A 14,501-nucleotide genomic window follows, 5' to 3' on the forward strand; every position below is an offset into this window, starting at 1 on the left:
AAATGTGAGAGCAGGAATGGCCTCGTCAGCCCAGCAGGATGCTCAGTTAATCCAGATTTAAAGGTGGGAATGGCTAAAGCATCCTCTCCTGAAGGGAGCAGGGAGATGGGGAATGGCACCACAAGCTAAATAAAGGGCCATGAGAGCAGTGACACATTTCTACTGCCTTGGTTATTTTCCCGAGTGACTGGGTTCATGCCAAAGGTGGACGAGCGGCATCTTCTCATTTCTCTTTCATTTTCTTTCATAGGAAGAGTGGGAAAGGTTCTGCTTCCACAAAGATCCCTTTTAAATTAAGTGTGCTATTAAATTAAGAAATCTGTAGGATTCCTATATCCTGTAGAACTTGTGAGGAGGAGGCTGGGAAATGCACAAACATCTGTACCAACCCCATAATCCTCCCTATGGACACTCACAAGCCCAAGGCCCTTTCTCATCCCAAAAGAATCCCATTCAAGCCAGAGCTGGCCCATCCCTCACCACAGAACCAACCACTGCAGATAAATTCCCATTTTCTGGAGAGCACATATGGATTGAAAGACCCCTGCCCCCCTCCCAAAAAAAAAACCCCACAAATGAAAAGTCACATCAACCCACTATGAAAGCCAAAATCCTTTCGAATGGTGAAGGCAACACACACACAAAAAGAGGCTGCAGAGGTCAGATTGAAGGGTTTGTTCTTTTTCTTTTTTTATTACAAAAAGAAAAAAAAACCTATTCGGAAGAAGTCCAAATGCAACGGAATATAACTGGCACCACCTAAGATACCCAAGTGTAAAATCCCGGAACGTTTGAACCCCCCAGCAGGAGCTGGGAGTGCCAGGGCTGGCTGGGAGGGACAGGGGACCTCTCCCTTCCCTTCTCCTAGCCCCCATCCTGGCTGGATGGCAGGCAGCCCGAGAGAGCCAGGACACAACAGTGGCATCAACGGTCTCTGTAAAACCATTCAGTCAGAGAAACTAAGAACATCATGAAAAAAAGAAAAATCTAAACTTCTCTTCTTGTTTTTTTTCTTCTTCTTTTTTTTTTTTTTTTAACCTTTATCAAAAGCCCTGCTTTAGTGACATGCTAGCCCTGCTGGACAGGTGACACAGCCACAGCTCTGTCCGGAACACTGTTGACCAGTCAACTCTTGGTTCAGGACACCTTCCTCCCACTGTGAGCAGGCCACGGCCACCCGAGTTACAGTGACAAACGTTTCTGCAGGCTTCCCACTCCGGGAACCCCCTCCTGCGAGCTCCACTCCGTGCTGGAACAAATCTCATCCGAGTCTCCCTCCAAGCTCACCCTCAGTCCCACCTGGAGGCCTCCGACAGTATCCGCAAGAGCTCTGCCTGCTCCGGCTGGATGAGGCGTTGGAACGTCATCTCTTCAAGAAAAAAACACTTTCATATATAATTTCTTTTTTTTTTTGCCGTTTTTATATTTAAATAGAAAAATACTACTTCACTCTGTGTTATGAGCCAGAGATCGGTTGACTTCCAGTGACAGAACCAAGAGTTCTCCTCAACGCTCCTACGCTGAGCTCAATGCCAGAAGATTCCCAGAAACCTCAGAGTGGCCGGAGGGCGACGATGTCCCCGTCACGTCCCCACACAGGCAGGAGCAACGCACAGCTCCTGTCACCACAGCTCCCATCTTCCCTTCTCCTCAGAGGCACCAACCTTAGAGAGCCATCAGTCTGCATAGGGCCAGCAGCGGGGCTGGCCCCCCAAATCTGGCTCTGTTTTAAGCTTTCTCCTCTCCTACAGGCTTTCTGCATGTGCAGTCTGTCCCTGGAAGCCACTGGATCCCATCGGATGTACGCATGAATTAGACAAAACAAAATAAAACAGTGGTTAAAAGTTCTCTAACACCCCGTCCTCCTCTCGTCTTCTGAAGAGTCAAAGACAAACAGACACGGATAAAAAACTAAACCTGCCCTCCTCCCCACCTCAAGACAACAAGAGTTACTGAGACACGAAACATGTTATCTTGTACCCTCGGGATTACAGCTAGAAGGGGAGTTTGGGGGCGCGGGGGGAGGCGGTGTCCGCGGGGCGCAGTCTGCTCTCAGTTCTTGTACTCGAAAGGCTCATCCCCGGTTTCGTTGAGGAGGCACGTGCGGACCAGGGCCTCCGTCACGGCGTAGGGGTCGCAGTTGGCGGAGGGCCGGCGGTCCTCGAAGTAGCCCTTCTTCTCGTGGCCCACGTTGCGCGGGATGCGGATGCTGGCGCCGCGGTTGGCCACGCCGGCCGAGAACTCGTTGATGTTGGACGTCTCGTGGAAGCCCGTCAGGCGCCTGGCATTGTCCAGCCCCCCCTTGGGGTCGTAGGCACGGATGTGGTACTGGTGGCGCTTGCTCAGCTTCTCGATGGCCTCCTCGATGTGCCTGCAGAGGGAGGGAGGGCAGGGGATGGCGCCGTGAGGGACGGGACGAGCTGAACCCGCCCGGACCATCATGTCAAAGTGACAACGAGATTGATCACTGTCCCCAAGCCACTTCGTGATGTGCCCCGCAACCCACTTGGGCTGTTCATCCCAACACAGGGTTTCTCTCCACTCCTGCTGCCGACCCAGGAAAAGGGTCCTTGTGGCCAAATCCCACAGATTCCCTAGAGTGCTGTCTGTGAGACACTGCCAGTTAAACTTCCCGCTTCCACCTCGGAGAGGAAAGCCCTCAACGCTGGAGTTTCTGTTCATGAGGCTCATGGAGTCATGGGCTGTCCCGTTATCTCAGGGCAGCACCAAGATTAAGGCAAGAAAGCAGAGCTGCCAGGACGGATCCCTCCACACAGCCCCAGTGACACAGGGTCCCTGACTGCACTCAGCACAGCAGTCCCATGCAGGAACTCACAGTTTGCATTTTTAGGATGTTCATCTTTAAGAAAACATGGCAGCCATGCCCAGATGAAGCTAATGGTCTTTCTCTTTCATCATGGCTATAAAAATGAAATTTAAAAAGCCCTGTGCTGAGTTTGTTTGTTCCCAGCACTGGGAGGTCAGGAGCTGGACAGGCTATTAGGGATAGCTGCATCCTGTACTTCCACCAGCACTGGTGGAGCTGTACCGCTGGCTGAATTGCCCACCAAGCATCCAGACGAGAATGTATCATTGCAAAAAATACATATTAAGAAAAAATGAATCACAAAAACAAGACAACCAAAAAAAATCCCCATCCAGAAGACTCGGATGTCACGCCAAGCACCAGAGCAACAACTCCCATGTCATCCAAAGCGTTGCAAAATCCTGCTGCCCAGGATAAACAGGGTAAAAACCCAAACACTTACTTGAGACCTCCTTCTTCCCTCATGCTCTTGGTGCTGAAGTTGGTGTGGCAGCCAGCACCGTTCCAGTTGCCAGGGATGGGTTTGGGGTCGAAGGACACCACGACCCCGAAGTCCTCGCACACCCGGTGCAGGATGAAGCGCGCGATCCAGAGGTGATCCCCCATCTCAATCCCTTCGCATGGTCCCACCTGGAACTCCCACTGCAAGGAGGAGGCGTCACGGGCTCAGTGGGGTGGAGACAAGGCACCTCCCACCCCCCGATGCTGGGCACAGCCACGCAGCCCGGAGCAGGCAGACACAGCTCCCACTGCCTGGGGTTTTTCCACACTACTCCCTCGCTCCGTGAGGCGTCTCAGAATGATTTACCTGTGCTGGCATCACTTCTGCGTTGGTTCCTCCGATTTTCACGCCGGCATAAAGGCACGCTCGGTAGTGGGCCTCCACAATGTCCCTGCCATAGGCTTTGTCTGCCCCTACACCGCAGTAATACGGACCTGCAACAGCACAGGGCAACATCAGTCTCCACAGGGAAAAACTCTGATGTCCACTGAAGACCCAGCACACACAGAGAGCTCCTCAAAAGCCCCAAGGTCTGTTTCTCATGGAAGAACTAAAAGGGTAGAACACTGACAGAGAGCAAGTTCCCCCTGAGTTTAAGTCTCCCCCTGAGTTCAACTCCCCTGCAGACCAGCAAACCAAGCAGGAAATTTGGACGTGGCCAATCCCCACCGCAGCCCTTCTGCAACAGGTTTAATCTGTTTAATGGTTAGTTTTTGCCAATATCCCGCTTTCTACTGTCCACCTTCGGTTCTAGGAACACTTGGATCCCTCAGCTCGCCCGAAGCCGTGCCACACAGATTTCAGTTCAAACACTCCTGCCCTGGTCCAGGCTCCCGAAAGATTACCTTGGGGTCCAGGGAAGCCATTGGAAGGCCAGCCAAACGGATGTCCATCTGTCCCCAGGAGAGTGTACTCCTGCTCCATCCCAAACCAGGGGTGCTGGTTGGACACCATGTCCATAATCCTCCTGCAGGTGTGCCGGAGATTTGACTCTGGAAGGGAAAAGCGACACGAGGCTCGTGAACACCTCCACTCCCCATCTCCACCTTATTTTACAGTTTGTGTCCCAGCAGTGTTGAAGAATCCCAAGGCCAGCTCTTTGTCCATCACCAGCGCTTGGTTCGCCCTGTGCTTTCAAGGCAGGGGTTATTTCTGTGTCGTGCTAAGGGCACAGACAGCACTTGGGCAGCTCTCCCATTCCCCTTCCCGGGAACACCACCTCCACCAGGAGCAGGGACAAGGTCCTTCCGTTCACCTGCAGACTGGCGGTTGTACTTGAAGACCTCGCAGAGAACGAGTTTATTGGGGTCCTTGCGGAAAGGGTCCCGAAACATGGCAGCAGGCCGCAGGTACATGTCACTGTTGGAGCCTTCGGACTGGTAGGTGCTGGAGCCGTCGAAATTCCACTCAGGGAGATCTGGAGCAAAGAGAGGAACCAGCCACAGTGACCCAGGGCCCCTGGTGCCCAGGATGGGCTCCCTGCCGCCCTCCAGTAAGACAGAGGTGAAGATCACAGCAGAGAATAGATTTAGTCCCAGCTCAGCTGTTTTTGTTCCAAGTGGGGGAAGCAAAAAGAAACCAACAAAACCCAAAACAAGCAAAAAACCACAGGAGTGCAGCTCCCCGGCCACCCTGGGAAATAACAAGTTGCTGGGCTGCCGGCCAAGCCTGAGTGAACAGAGTAGCACTGAGGACATTTCCCATGTCACAACAACCACAGGGATGAGCAGAGCACCCGGTCCCCTCGGCTGGGAGAGGGCAGACCACGAGCCACCTTCCAGCTGTGGGAATGAGGGGAGCCATGGGATACCCTCAATCGCACTACAAGGCCTGAGGAAGGTGGGAAGGCAAATCATAGAGAGGTGGAATCTCATATGGAAGGGGAGTGTGGCCCCGAGCCCACCCCTCCATCCTGAGCACTGCCCTCCAGGTCAAAGCCCAGAACTCCACCCGGGCAATGTTATCTCCTCCATATCCTGGGGGGAAAGAGGGAGGATGGGAAGCACAAAGATTTCAAAGGAGCTGTGCCAACCACTCCCTCAGAGGGAAAAGGGGAAAGGAGAGAGGGAAAAAAAAAAAAGAAAGAAAAAAAAAAGGAAAGAAAAAAGATAATTCTGCTCAGTCACACACAGTATTTTCATTTCATAACTGTCTCCAGCCAGCTCCATGGCAACCTGGGGAAAATCCTAATGCTATTATTGTGTAAGCTGGGACTGTTTGTTCTGAGGGACACAAGCTCTTAATTACACCGGATAGCTCCATTCTTTCCCCTGCACTTTCTTCTGCCAAACTACTTCCGGCCAAAACGAGTACTCGAGAGTCAATGGGCAGCCCAGCCCCTGCCAACAGCCCCCAGCCCCTGCCAACAGCCCCTCCACGGCAGGGACAGCACCAAGGACGGGCTCCCAGCCCCAGGCATCTCCCTGAAACTCCACATCTGGAGAGCCGGGAGCGTTCCCCTGCGGCATCTGGGCAGAGAGGTGACTGGGAGGGCGCAAGGAGGAATGTCTTTTCTAAAAACCATCCTTCTGCCACGGGAAGAGAGGAATGGCATCCTTCCTCCACCCGGTGAGGGGCTGCGAGTGCTGCACCTGCCCCTCTCACCTTCCAGGCTCTTGGGCTCGTGGTCCAGCGTGCGGGTTTTGCAGCGGAGGTGCTCCCCCGTGCCGTCGATCCAGATGTACATGGCCTGGACCTTCTCCCCCTGCGGCAGCTTCATGTACATGTGCTTGATGGCTTTGCTCAGGTGGGAGCTCGCTGAGGTGGCCATGGCTGCAGTCCTGACGAGGGGGTTCCTGCGGGGAGGGAATCACAAACAGCCCCAACTGTGAGCCCTTGCCTGAGTTCCCACAATTTTCAGCCCCCTCCCAAGGCCTGGAGCACGAGACAGCTCGGCCACAGGGCTGGATGCCATCTCCAGCGGTTCCCTGTCATTCCTCCGGAGGCACACACAGCGGCTCAGGCAGCCAGGAGAGCCCTGCTCCAGAAGCCCTTCAAAAGAATCCCATTAATACCTAAACTCCTGCTAATAAACCAGAGCAATGGGCTTCCAAAGGGCTCCTCAGCCCCACGTGAACTTTTCACCCCCACACTGCGCTCCAGAGCAAAGCTAATGCAAGGAGAGATTAGCTGGGGCTTTCTCAATAAATTTGCATCATCGAGGAAGGCTTTTCTGCCCCAGCTGCCTTCTCAGCCCGGCTGACGTTATCCAAGCCCGGTCCCAGGGCACCAGAAAAGCAACAGGCAGGACACGCGAGCCCTGAGCACCCCGGGCAGCGACGGGGAGGCGGGATGGGCTGGAGTGGCTCTAAGAACCAGTGGGTGGGAGCTGCAGCATCCCCCGAGCCCTGGGAGCCGGGCTGCTAAGGCCAGCCAGCCCACTCGTGTCCGACCCACGGCACCGGGTTGCGCGCGTGTTTTCCAGGCAGCTTGGAAATGCCAGGTCTGGAAATGCGGACTGACTTGGGAAGTCGCTCCGACATCCCGCTCGCCTGCGGAGGTGCTCGGGATGAGCCGTCCCCAGCCCACCCCGCTGCGGCTCCCACCGCCGCGCTGCCCTGCCAGGAGCATCCCCCACGCGTGCATCTCCCGGCAGCATCTCCTCCCAGCAGCTGAAGAGCCTCGCGGGGGTAAAAAAAAAAAAACACCCACAAAAACTGCGACCGGAACGTTTTCAACAGAAAACTCAAGCTGCCACTTCCTCCCTCCCCCCCATCCTCCCCTTCCCCCAAAGGAGGAATTTTCCCTTGGAAGCTCTGGCCGCCGGACGCCCCCGGGGCTGCCTCTGCCGCGCTGCCGTCCCCGGGGGGCTGCGGCGGGCGGCGGCACCCCCGGCACCCCCCTGTCCCCGCGTCCCCCCGGGCCGTACCTGGGCTCGGCGGCGGCTGCGGGCGGGCGCGGGGCTCCCACGCTCGGCTCCCGGGGCCGCGCCCGCCGCCCCTTTATGGCGGAGCAGCGCCGGCCCCGCCGCACGGATTGGGCAGCGGGGCGGGACGGGGGGGACCCGGGAGGGGGGACAGGGCCACCACCCCTCCTCCTCCTCCTCCTCCTCCTCCTCCTCCTCCTCCTCCTCCTCCTCCTCCGCCCGCTCCGGCGGCACCGCGGCCCGCCCGGCCCCGGCAGAGAGGGAAGCGCCGCCGCTTCGCCCCGCACTCGGTTGGAGGGGGTGGATGCGTGCGGAAAACTGAGGGAAGAGGGGACAGAAAGAGGAGGGTTTGGCGAGGTTTTGGGTCTTTTTAACAACGCTCCCGACCGGAAAAACAACCCCTCGTCCCTGGGCAGGCAGGGCTTTCCGCAGCGTTTACATTAGCGGCTGCCTTGGCAGAGCTGGCAGGGGTGGAAACCGGCCGGCCCGGGAGAACGGGGGGAGAGAGGAGGCACTGCAGCTCCACCGAGCCCCGGGCACAGGCTTGGGCTTGGTGCCCACTCTCGGGAGGGGGACAAGAGCCTCGGTGCGCCGCTTCTCCTCCTTGGATTAGGTCACAGCCTGCACACCTGGATTTGCAGACCCTCGCTGCAAGGCGCAGGATCGCTCACTGTCACTGGAGGAGGGGAAATCCCCCAGCCCCACCGTGGGAGCACCCACTCAGCCCCCAGCAAACCGCAGGCACTGCCCAGTATTTTTCCACCCCGTCGGGTCGCCTGTCCCATCTCCTGAACTCCGTGCAGCTCCCAGCCCGGATCCAAGGGGCGGGAGAGCCACGCCAGCAGAGCAGACGGAGCTGCCGCCCGTGTGTGCACACGCTGAGGGCACACGCTGAGGGCACACGCAGGTCCCAGGCCGAGCACACGCCACCCACACGCCTGCCACGGAGCCACAGGATCCTGCTCTGCCCCACGCCAGCCTCGGGGAGATGGCACCGAAACTGCCGCTCCTCGAGAGGCTGGAGCCTCCTGGCCATCACAGCCACTGTGCAGCCCGAATCCAAAGGGAAAATGGCCAGGGAGAGCCGGGTCCTCAGGCGGGAGGTGCTGGCCAAAACCACGCTTTGATTTATCGCCCATCTCAAGAGCCGGGTCCCCACCCTCCCTGCGGGGACAACTTGGCTCATTCCTCACCACCACCTTGGAGCAGCCATCAGATCAGTGTGTGGCAATCCCCCGAGGCTGTCCATTACCAGGTGAAATTCAGGTGCTTTTCTCCTCCTGGAATTGCCTGGGCAAGGCAGGCAGAGCCACCGAGCACTGCAGCGGGCTCCCCTCTGCACCCCAGTTCGTGCCTCCTGCCAGCACCCCAGTCCCTGCACCCTGTGCGCAGAGAAAAAGTTCCAACACACAAACAAACGTGGTGTTTTACCCACGGAAATGAGCTCAGGAACTCACGTTCAGCCCGAGTTCAGCTGTGGTCACCCAAATCTAACAGCTCAGCTAGAGCAAAAGGAAGCAGAGCAGGAGCTGGTGCCCAAAATAGCTCCCATAAAGGGGAGCTGTCAAGCCACAGGCAATGTAAAGCAGTGTCCAGCCCTCTTCCCTAGGTTTGTTGAGTGTTTCTTTAATCAGGACGCTGAGAGCTCCGAGAGCTCCAAATTCTTGGAATTACGCCTGGTACCTGCTAATTTCCCAGCAACTTTGTCCCCCTCTGCCTGCAAACAAGCCCCGATGTGTACAAGTGGGAGCCCCTGAGCAGTGGGGTGACCCCCGCAAGCCTCGGGGCTGGCCAGCTCCAACCAGCCCTGAAGACAAGCGGGGAGCAGAGGCAGCTTGGCAACTCTAAACATCATCCCTCCATCCCAAAAATCCACTCCGGGCAGCAAACCCCAGCCTGGGAGAGCCCCCGAGGCTGCGATGGCGGGGCTGGGAGGATGGAGCTGCCGGTCTCGGCAGGGTTTGGTGGCTGGCTCCTGCCCAAGCCCCTGTGCTCGCCCGGCATAAGTTGTTTACGAGGCAGCGGAGAAGCGGCAGCCGCGGACCCAGCGCCCTCTCCCGGGAAGCGCTCCCGGGCCTCCTCGCCGGGCTCACCCGGCTTGTTTACCGCCTGCCTTCCTTCCCCTCCTCCCCTTCCAGCCTGGCGTTTTTCTTTTCTTTCCTTTTTTCCATTTTTTTTTCTTTTTTTTTTTGGCGGGAGGAAGCCTGCTCAGGCTGTGCTTTGGCCCAGCTCCGCGCTCCAGTGACCCCCGGAGCCGCCGGCAGAGCCCTCCTTGGGGACCTCGGGAGGGCTCGGTGCCAGCAGGTGACACCCACGGGTGGGCTGAGAGCCGCCTTCAAAGGGCCACACGCACAGCCAGAGGGTGAGACAATGTCCCCTTCCAGGGGCGAGTCCCAACTGGCACAGGTTTTTTCCTTCTTCCTCCTATTAATTCGTGGGAACACCTCTATTGGCCCGGCCCGGCGCTTCCCGCCGGCACAGTTTGATATCCTGAGAGAAGTGCCAAGGCTGGGAAGTGGCTGGTGAGTTACGAGGGTTGGGCAGGCTGGACTTTGCAGCCTCCTGCCTCGAAGGCAGCTTGGCAAACCCTCAGGGACAGGGCCCAGCCAGGGCCCTGCGCTCTCCAGGGAAGGTTTGGGGACCAGGATGAGTTTCTCTCAGGTAGCATGAGACATGCCTGCCCTTTTCCAACTCCAGCCAGCAGCCAGGCAGGAAAGGATCAAAGCTTCCCTCTCCCTTCCGTGGCTTGCTGGAGCTGCATTACCCATCCCTTGTCTGTGTGTCCCCCTCCATCCCTGTCCTCCATTTGGGAATGCCTTAAAATGCAGAAATGTCACACCACTGCGGGGGTAGAGGGGTGGGTGGGTAGAGGAGGGTGGCGAGTTGAGGGTTAAACAGACAGGATATGAAATTGTGGCTCAGGCCCTGGGGCAGGTGGCTGATGGCCTTGTTCCTGCAGTGCTGGGACTTCCCCAGGGTGGCCCCTCACCACACACCCTGGGCTCTCAAGCCCAGCAGACTGCAGACCCAGACTGCTAAGCCCAGGTACCCACTGGCTTTTCACCAGCACTAAAGAAAAATTCTGAAGTAGAAAGGAATGTTGGTTTGGGTTTTTTTTTTTCCAACAGAGATGTCACACAGGGGGGAGGAATTGCCCATGATGTTGTGAGGGTTAGGTCCCAGGAGGAGGCTGGACACACCCAAAATGCTCCAGCCTCCAGCAGTGGAGGGAAGAGGGATGGGCATAACATCATGGAATCACACAATACTTTGATTTAGTTTGCAAGGGACCTGAAGGCCATCAAGTCCAACCCCCTGCAATGAGCAGGAACATCTTCAGCATCTCTCCTCTCCCCACACTCAGCAGTCAAGACATTCCTAAAGTGAGCATGTTAGGAGCATTCCTGAAAGAGCTATACCACTCTCAGACACATCCAGGGAAGTGCTTTGGGACATCCTGCACGAGGAACTGAACTGCCCCCAGGTGACATCAGCCACGGGCTGGCTGTCCTGATGTTGCATCACCTCCATCTCCGCCCACCCCTGGGCACAGCTGCCTCTGCTTGGACGCATGGCAGTGGCTCCTGGGGGGCTCCCCAGGTGCTCCCAGGCGTGTTTCACCCACGGCTAGCAGCAGGAGGGCTGGAAAAACCAACCTAAGGCCTGAGCAAGCGCTTAGCCTTAGGACTGACTGACCTTGTGCAAGCAGCAGTGGCCGACCCGTGTCCCCCGGAGCGCTGCAGGAGGCTGACGAAACCCCCCGAGGCGGGCAGGCAGTAGCTGCTGGCCCTGGCTGTCAGCAAACATTGCAGGCTCCGCAGCAGGCCCATGCTCCCTTTGAAGATGCTGCCAGGGTCAAGGCTGGCCGCGGGCTGGTGGCCAGAGGGCTTTCAGCTTTCCAGAGCAGATCACCTGGGCTGCGCTGAAGGGCAGTTTAGGAAAGAGATTAATAAGTGCAAACGTGCAGAGGCACACGCAGAATGAAAAAAAAAACCCTCCCTCCCCGTTCAGCTCCCCGGACCGCGTGCCAGGACACACAGAGGAAGAGGGACCTTGGGGCACGGCCCCCAGGACAGCCCAGGTGCTGCCCCCTCCCTCCCCACCCCTTTCTGAGGCACCTGGGTGCCTGTCCCCGTGCCTGCTGCTCACCTTGCCACCCCTCCCGGTGCCCCCTGGCACGGCTCCGTGCCCCAGCAGCCCCTTGCCCAGACCCAGCGGCGTTCCCGGCAGGCAGCCCCTACCCCGTGCTCTGCAGACCTTGCCCGGGGGCCCAGCGCCTTCCCCGAGCACGTGCTCGCCTTCAACAGCGACCCAGGGGGAAGCTGGAAGATGAGAACGTCAGGGGCAGGCGGGATTTGAGACCTAGAAATTGCTTGGCTCAGTGCGTTCTGTACAAGGGTGGAGAATATCCCGGGGAGCGCTCAGCACATGCCTTTCCCCACAGTTGGAAATCGGTCACACTGTGCACTGGCAGGGTTGGTTTTACTGGGATTTCTTCCCCACCCACCCCCCATTTTCCTTTTTTTTTAATTGTTCATACTGTTAAAGCACTCCCAGCCACGCTGGGACTGTGTCAGCTGTGGCTGGCACATTCATTTCAGCCCAACACACCTCTCAGCTCCATAAGCAAGAGTACAGAGATCCTCACACTGCTGCCTGAGTGGATTAAGTGGTGAATCCGGGCCTGACATTGTAAATTATAAAAGGTAACAGCGAAGTGCCACTGCCCACACCCCTCCCTTGTGGCTGAATTAGGTCCCTGTCCTGCCACAACACATACTTAACCCGGGCTGCTGAAGTCAACAGCCCCAGAGGCTCGGATAAGGTTACACCAGTGGTTCTGCTTCGGCTGGAAGGGGGACAAGTGAAGGCAGAGCCTGCCACAGGGGCTCGCAGGTGTGAGGGACAGTCCCAAGCAAGGAAACCACAGACAGATGGCAGCAGGCTCCAAAATGCTCCCCGAGGAAACACCAGTGGTGTCCTTGCAGATCTTACACACTCAGGAGACCAAGTATGGAAATCACATGTGAAAAATCATTGTGATATGCTCAAGAGAGGAATTAATATTTAAGGCTGAACTGGAATTCCTCAGGCCTTGGGCAGCTCCAGTTTTAAGGCACTGTGGGCCTAATGTCCTATAAACTATTTAGATGAAAACAGGATGAGGCTGTACAGGGGGAAAAAAATCCCAGACCTTCCCCCAGAAGCTCATGGTGGGGTATAATACTCATGCTAGAGGGGAGAGCGGGTTTGTGCGCCCAGGCTGGAGTTTCCCAGATTTCTGGGTCTCCAGACAATCCCCCAGAACCAGAATCAGTGCTGAGATGTTTGGGGGGTGTGGAACAACCCCCACCTTCCCCAAAAGGGATAGGCTGGGCTGCTGGGGGAGGCTGTGAGTGGCTAGTGACCAGAGACAGTGAGGCTGACATTGTGTTTGGGCAGCCTTGGACTTTGCCACCGTGGGGAGCAGTGCCAGCTGATGTTGGGCAAGGAGAAAAATCCCAGCTCCATCCCCTCTGCCGCCCTGGGAACGTGAGGTTCTGCCACTTGTCACCTCAGGGCTGCCAAGGGAGGGCTGCTCCTGTGCCAGGGACAGAGGATGTGGGTGATTCAGGCTGGGGCAGAGGGGGAGCAAAGCTCTTCTGACGCGTTTGATGTTGCAACCCTGCCCTTATCTTCTTATGGAGTCCAACCACTCCGAGCTTCCTTCTAAATCTGGGCTGTGCTTGTGGGTCCACCTCTTTCTTTCAGGCGTTTTTGGTTTTTCCTAAATAGCCCCCCAGCTCATGTGAGCTCCTTTTGTGAGGAGATAGTGTGCCCTGGCAAAAGCTGGGAAGCTGCAGCTGGGCTGAGGAGAGCTCCATCCTGCCAGGCCTCTTGGGGCCTCCTCTTGGGGAGAAACTCTGTGAAAATGGCCCTGTGCCCTCCCACAGTGACCATGTTGGCCAATTCCTGCTCACAACCTCAGGTTTTTCCTGGCAGAAGCCATCACAGTCCCACTGAGGTCAGTCAGAGCTGAATGAGCACCCAAGGAGCCACCCCAGCCTCTGAGGAACCCACTGGGCATCTCCTCAGTTGACAGCTGGAAAATGTCCTCTTTGTTTTTTAAGTTTGGACCTTTCTCTGAGGACTTTTGAGTCTTTTAGGTGTGAGACAGCCACCACTTCAGTTCATCCCTAACCCCCCCTCTCATCTCTTGGGCTCAGCAGCATAAATTTTTATCTTAAGCTGCTCCAAGGGAAATATAGGTTGGATGTTAGGAAAAAGGGTTTTTTTTATGGAGAGGGTGATAAAGTACTGGAATTGCCTGCCCAGGAGGTGGTGGAGTGACCATCCCTGGATGTGTTTAAAAAAAGACTGGATATGGCACTTGGTGCAATGGTTTCGTTGAGATGTTAGGGCTGGGTTGGACTGGATCTTAAAGGTCTCTTCCAAATTCTGTGATTTTGTGATTCTGTGAGTTCTCCTTGTCTGTCTGCATCCGTGATCAGAGCAACTCCTCCCAGGGACTTCCAGAACTCCTTCCCACAGCTCCACCAGGCACCCCTGGGACCTGCAGGTGTTTTGTGGCTCACGGCTGCCCCTTCCCCACATCAGTTTGGGTTTTGGCGCAGTGCCCAGCCCCGTGGCTGGGCCGTGGCCGAAGGAAGGTGAGTGCACATCCCCCCGAGGCTGTGCCGGCCGCCCAGCGCTGTCCCACGATCAGCTGGGAGCTGTCCCTGTCCTCCCTGGCGCTGTCACAAGGCGCTCGCCGAGATGCAGAGCCCTGCTGCTGCTGGGAGCAGCCTCGCATTCCTGATTTGACAGCGCCACCTCGTGAGGTGGCCCCGCTGCTGGGGACACAGTGGGACACTGTCCTGCCCCTCTGCAATACAAAGAGCAGGATCAAATACCCACCCGGGGAGCAGATTCCTCCTCCCGCCAGGGAAACAGGTCACTCCTGCTCCAGGACGGGTTCCTTCTTGTTCTCCTCCGTCTCCTCCTCTTCCAGCTGGAGGGTCCCAAGGTTGGGTCTCAGCCCCAGACCTGCTGAAGAAAGACAGCTGATAAGAAATGTGGGCTTGGTCTGTTAGGGGCAGACACAGTGGGGTCTCCTGTGAAATTCCCATCCCAGGCTGAGCAGAGGGACTGACAGCGACCACAGCCAGCGCTGAGGTGCCACCAGGAACCTGCTTTGAAGGCAAGAAGTGTGCCCCAGCAGGGAGAGGGGAAGGGTTTCATTTCAGGACTGCCCGAGTGTCTGCAGGGCTGGTGATTTAAAAAGTGACATTTCACAGAACCACAGGATGGGTGAGGTCAGAAGGGAC

General features: G+C 57.0%; 1 protein-coding gene across 1 annotated transcript; it reads right to left on the minus strand.

Moving 5' to 3' along the window:
* Positions 1-665: 665 nt before the first annotated feature.
* Positions 666-10,915, minus strand: GLUL (glutamate-ammonia ligase). Its single transcript, XM_063406615.1, has 7 exons — positions 10,891-10,915; positions 5,934-6,124; positions 4,585-4,746; positions 4,175-4,321; positions 3,636-3,763; positions 3,270-3,469; positions 666-2,371 (listed from the first exon to the last, which is right to left on the minus strand). Exons 2-7 carry the CDS (start codon positions 6,097-6,099, stop codon positions 2,053-2,055), a joined length of 1,122 nt encoding a protein of 373 aa, XP_063262685.1. The 5' UTR covers positions 6,100-6,124; positions 10,891-10,915; the 3' UTR covers positions 666-2,052.
* Positions 10,916-14,501: the final 3,586 nt, after the last annotated feature.

Source organism: Prinia subflava, chromosome 10, assembly GCF_021018805.1.
Source record: "Prinia subflava isolate CZ2003 ecotype Zambia chromosome 10, Cam_Psub_1.2, whole genome shotgun sequence".
Classification (NCBI taxonomy): Eukaryota; Metazoa; Chordata; class Aves; order Passeriformes; family Cisticolidae; genus Prinia; species Prinia subflava.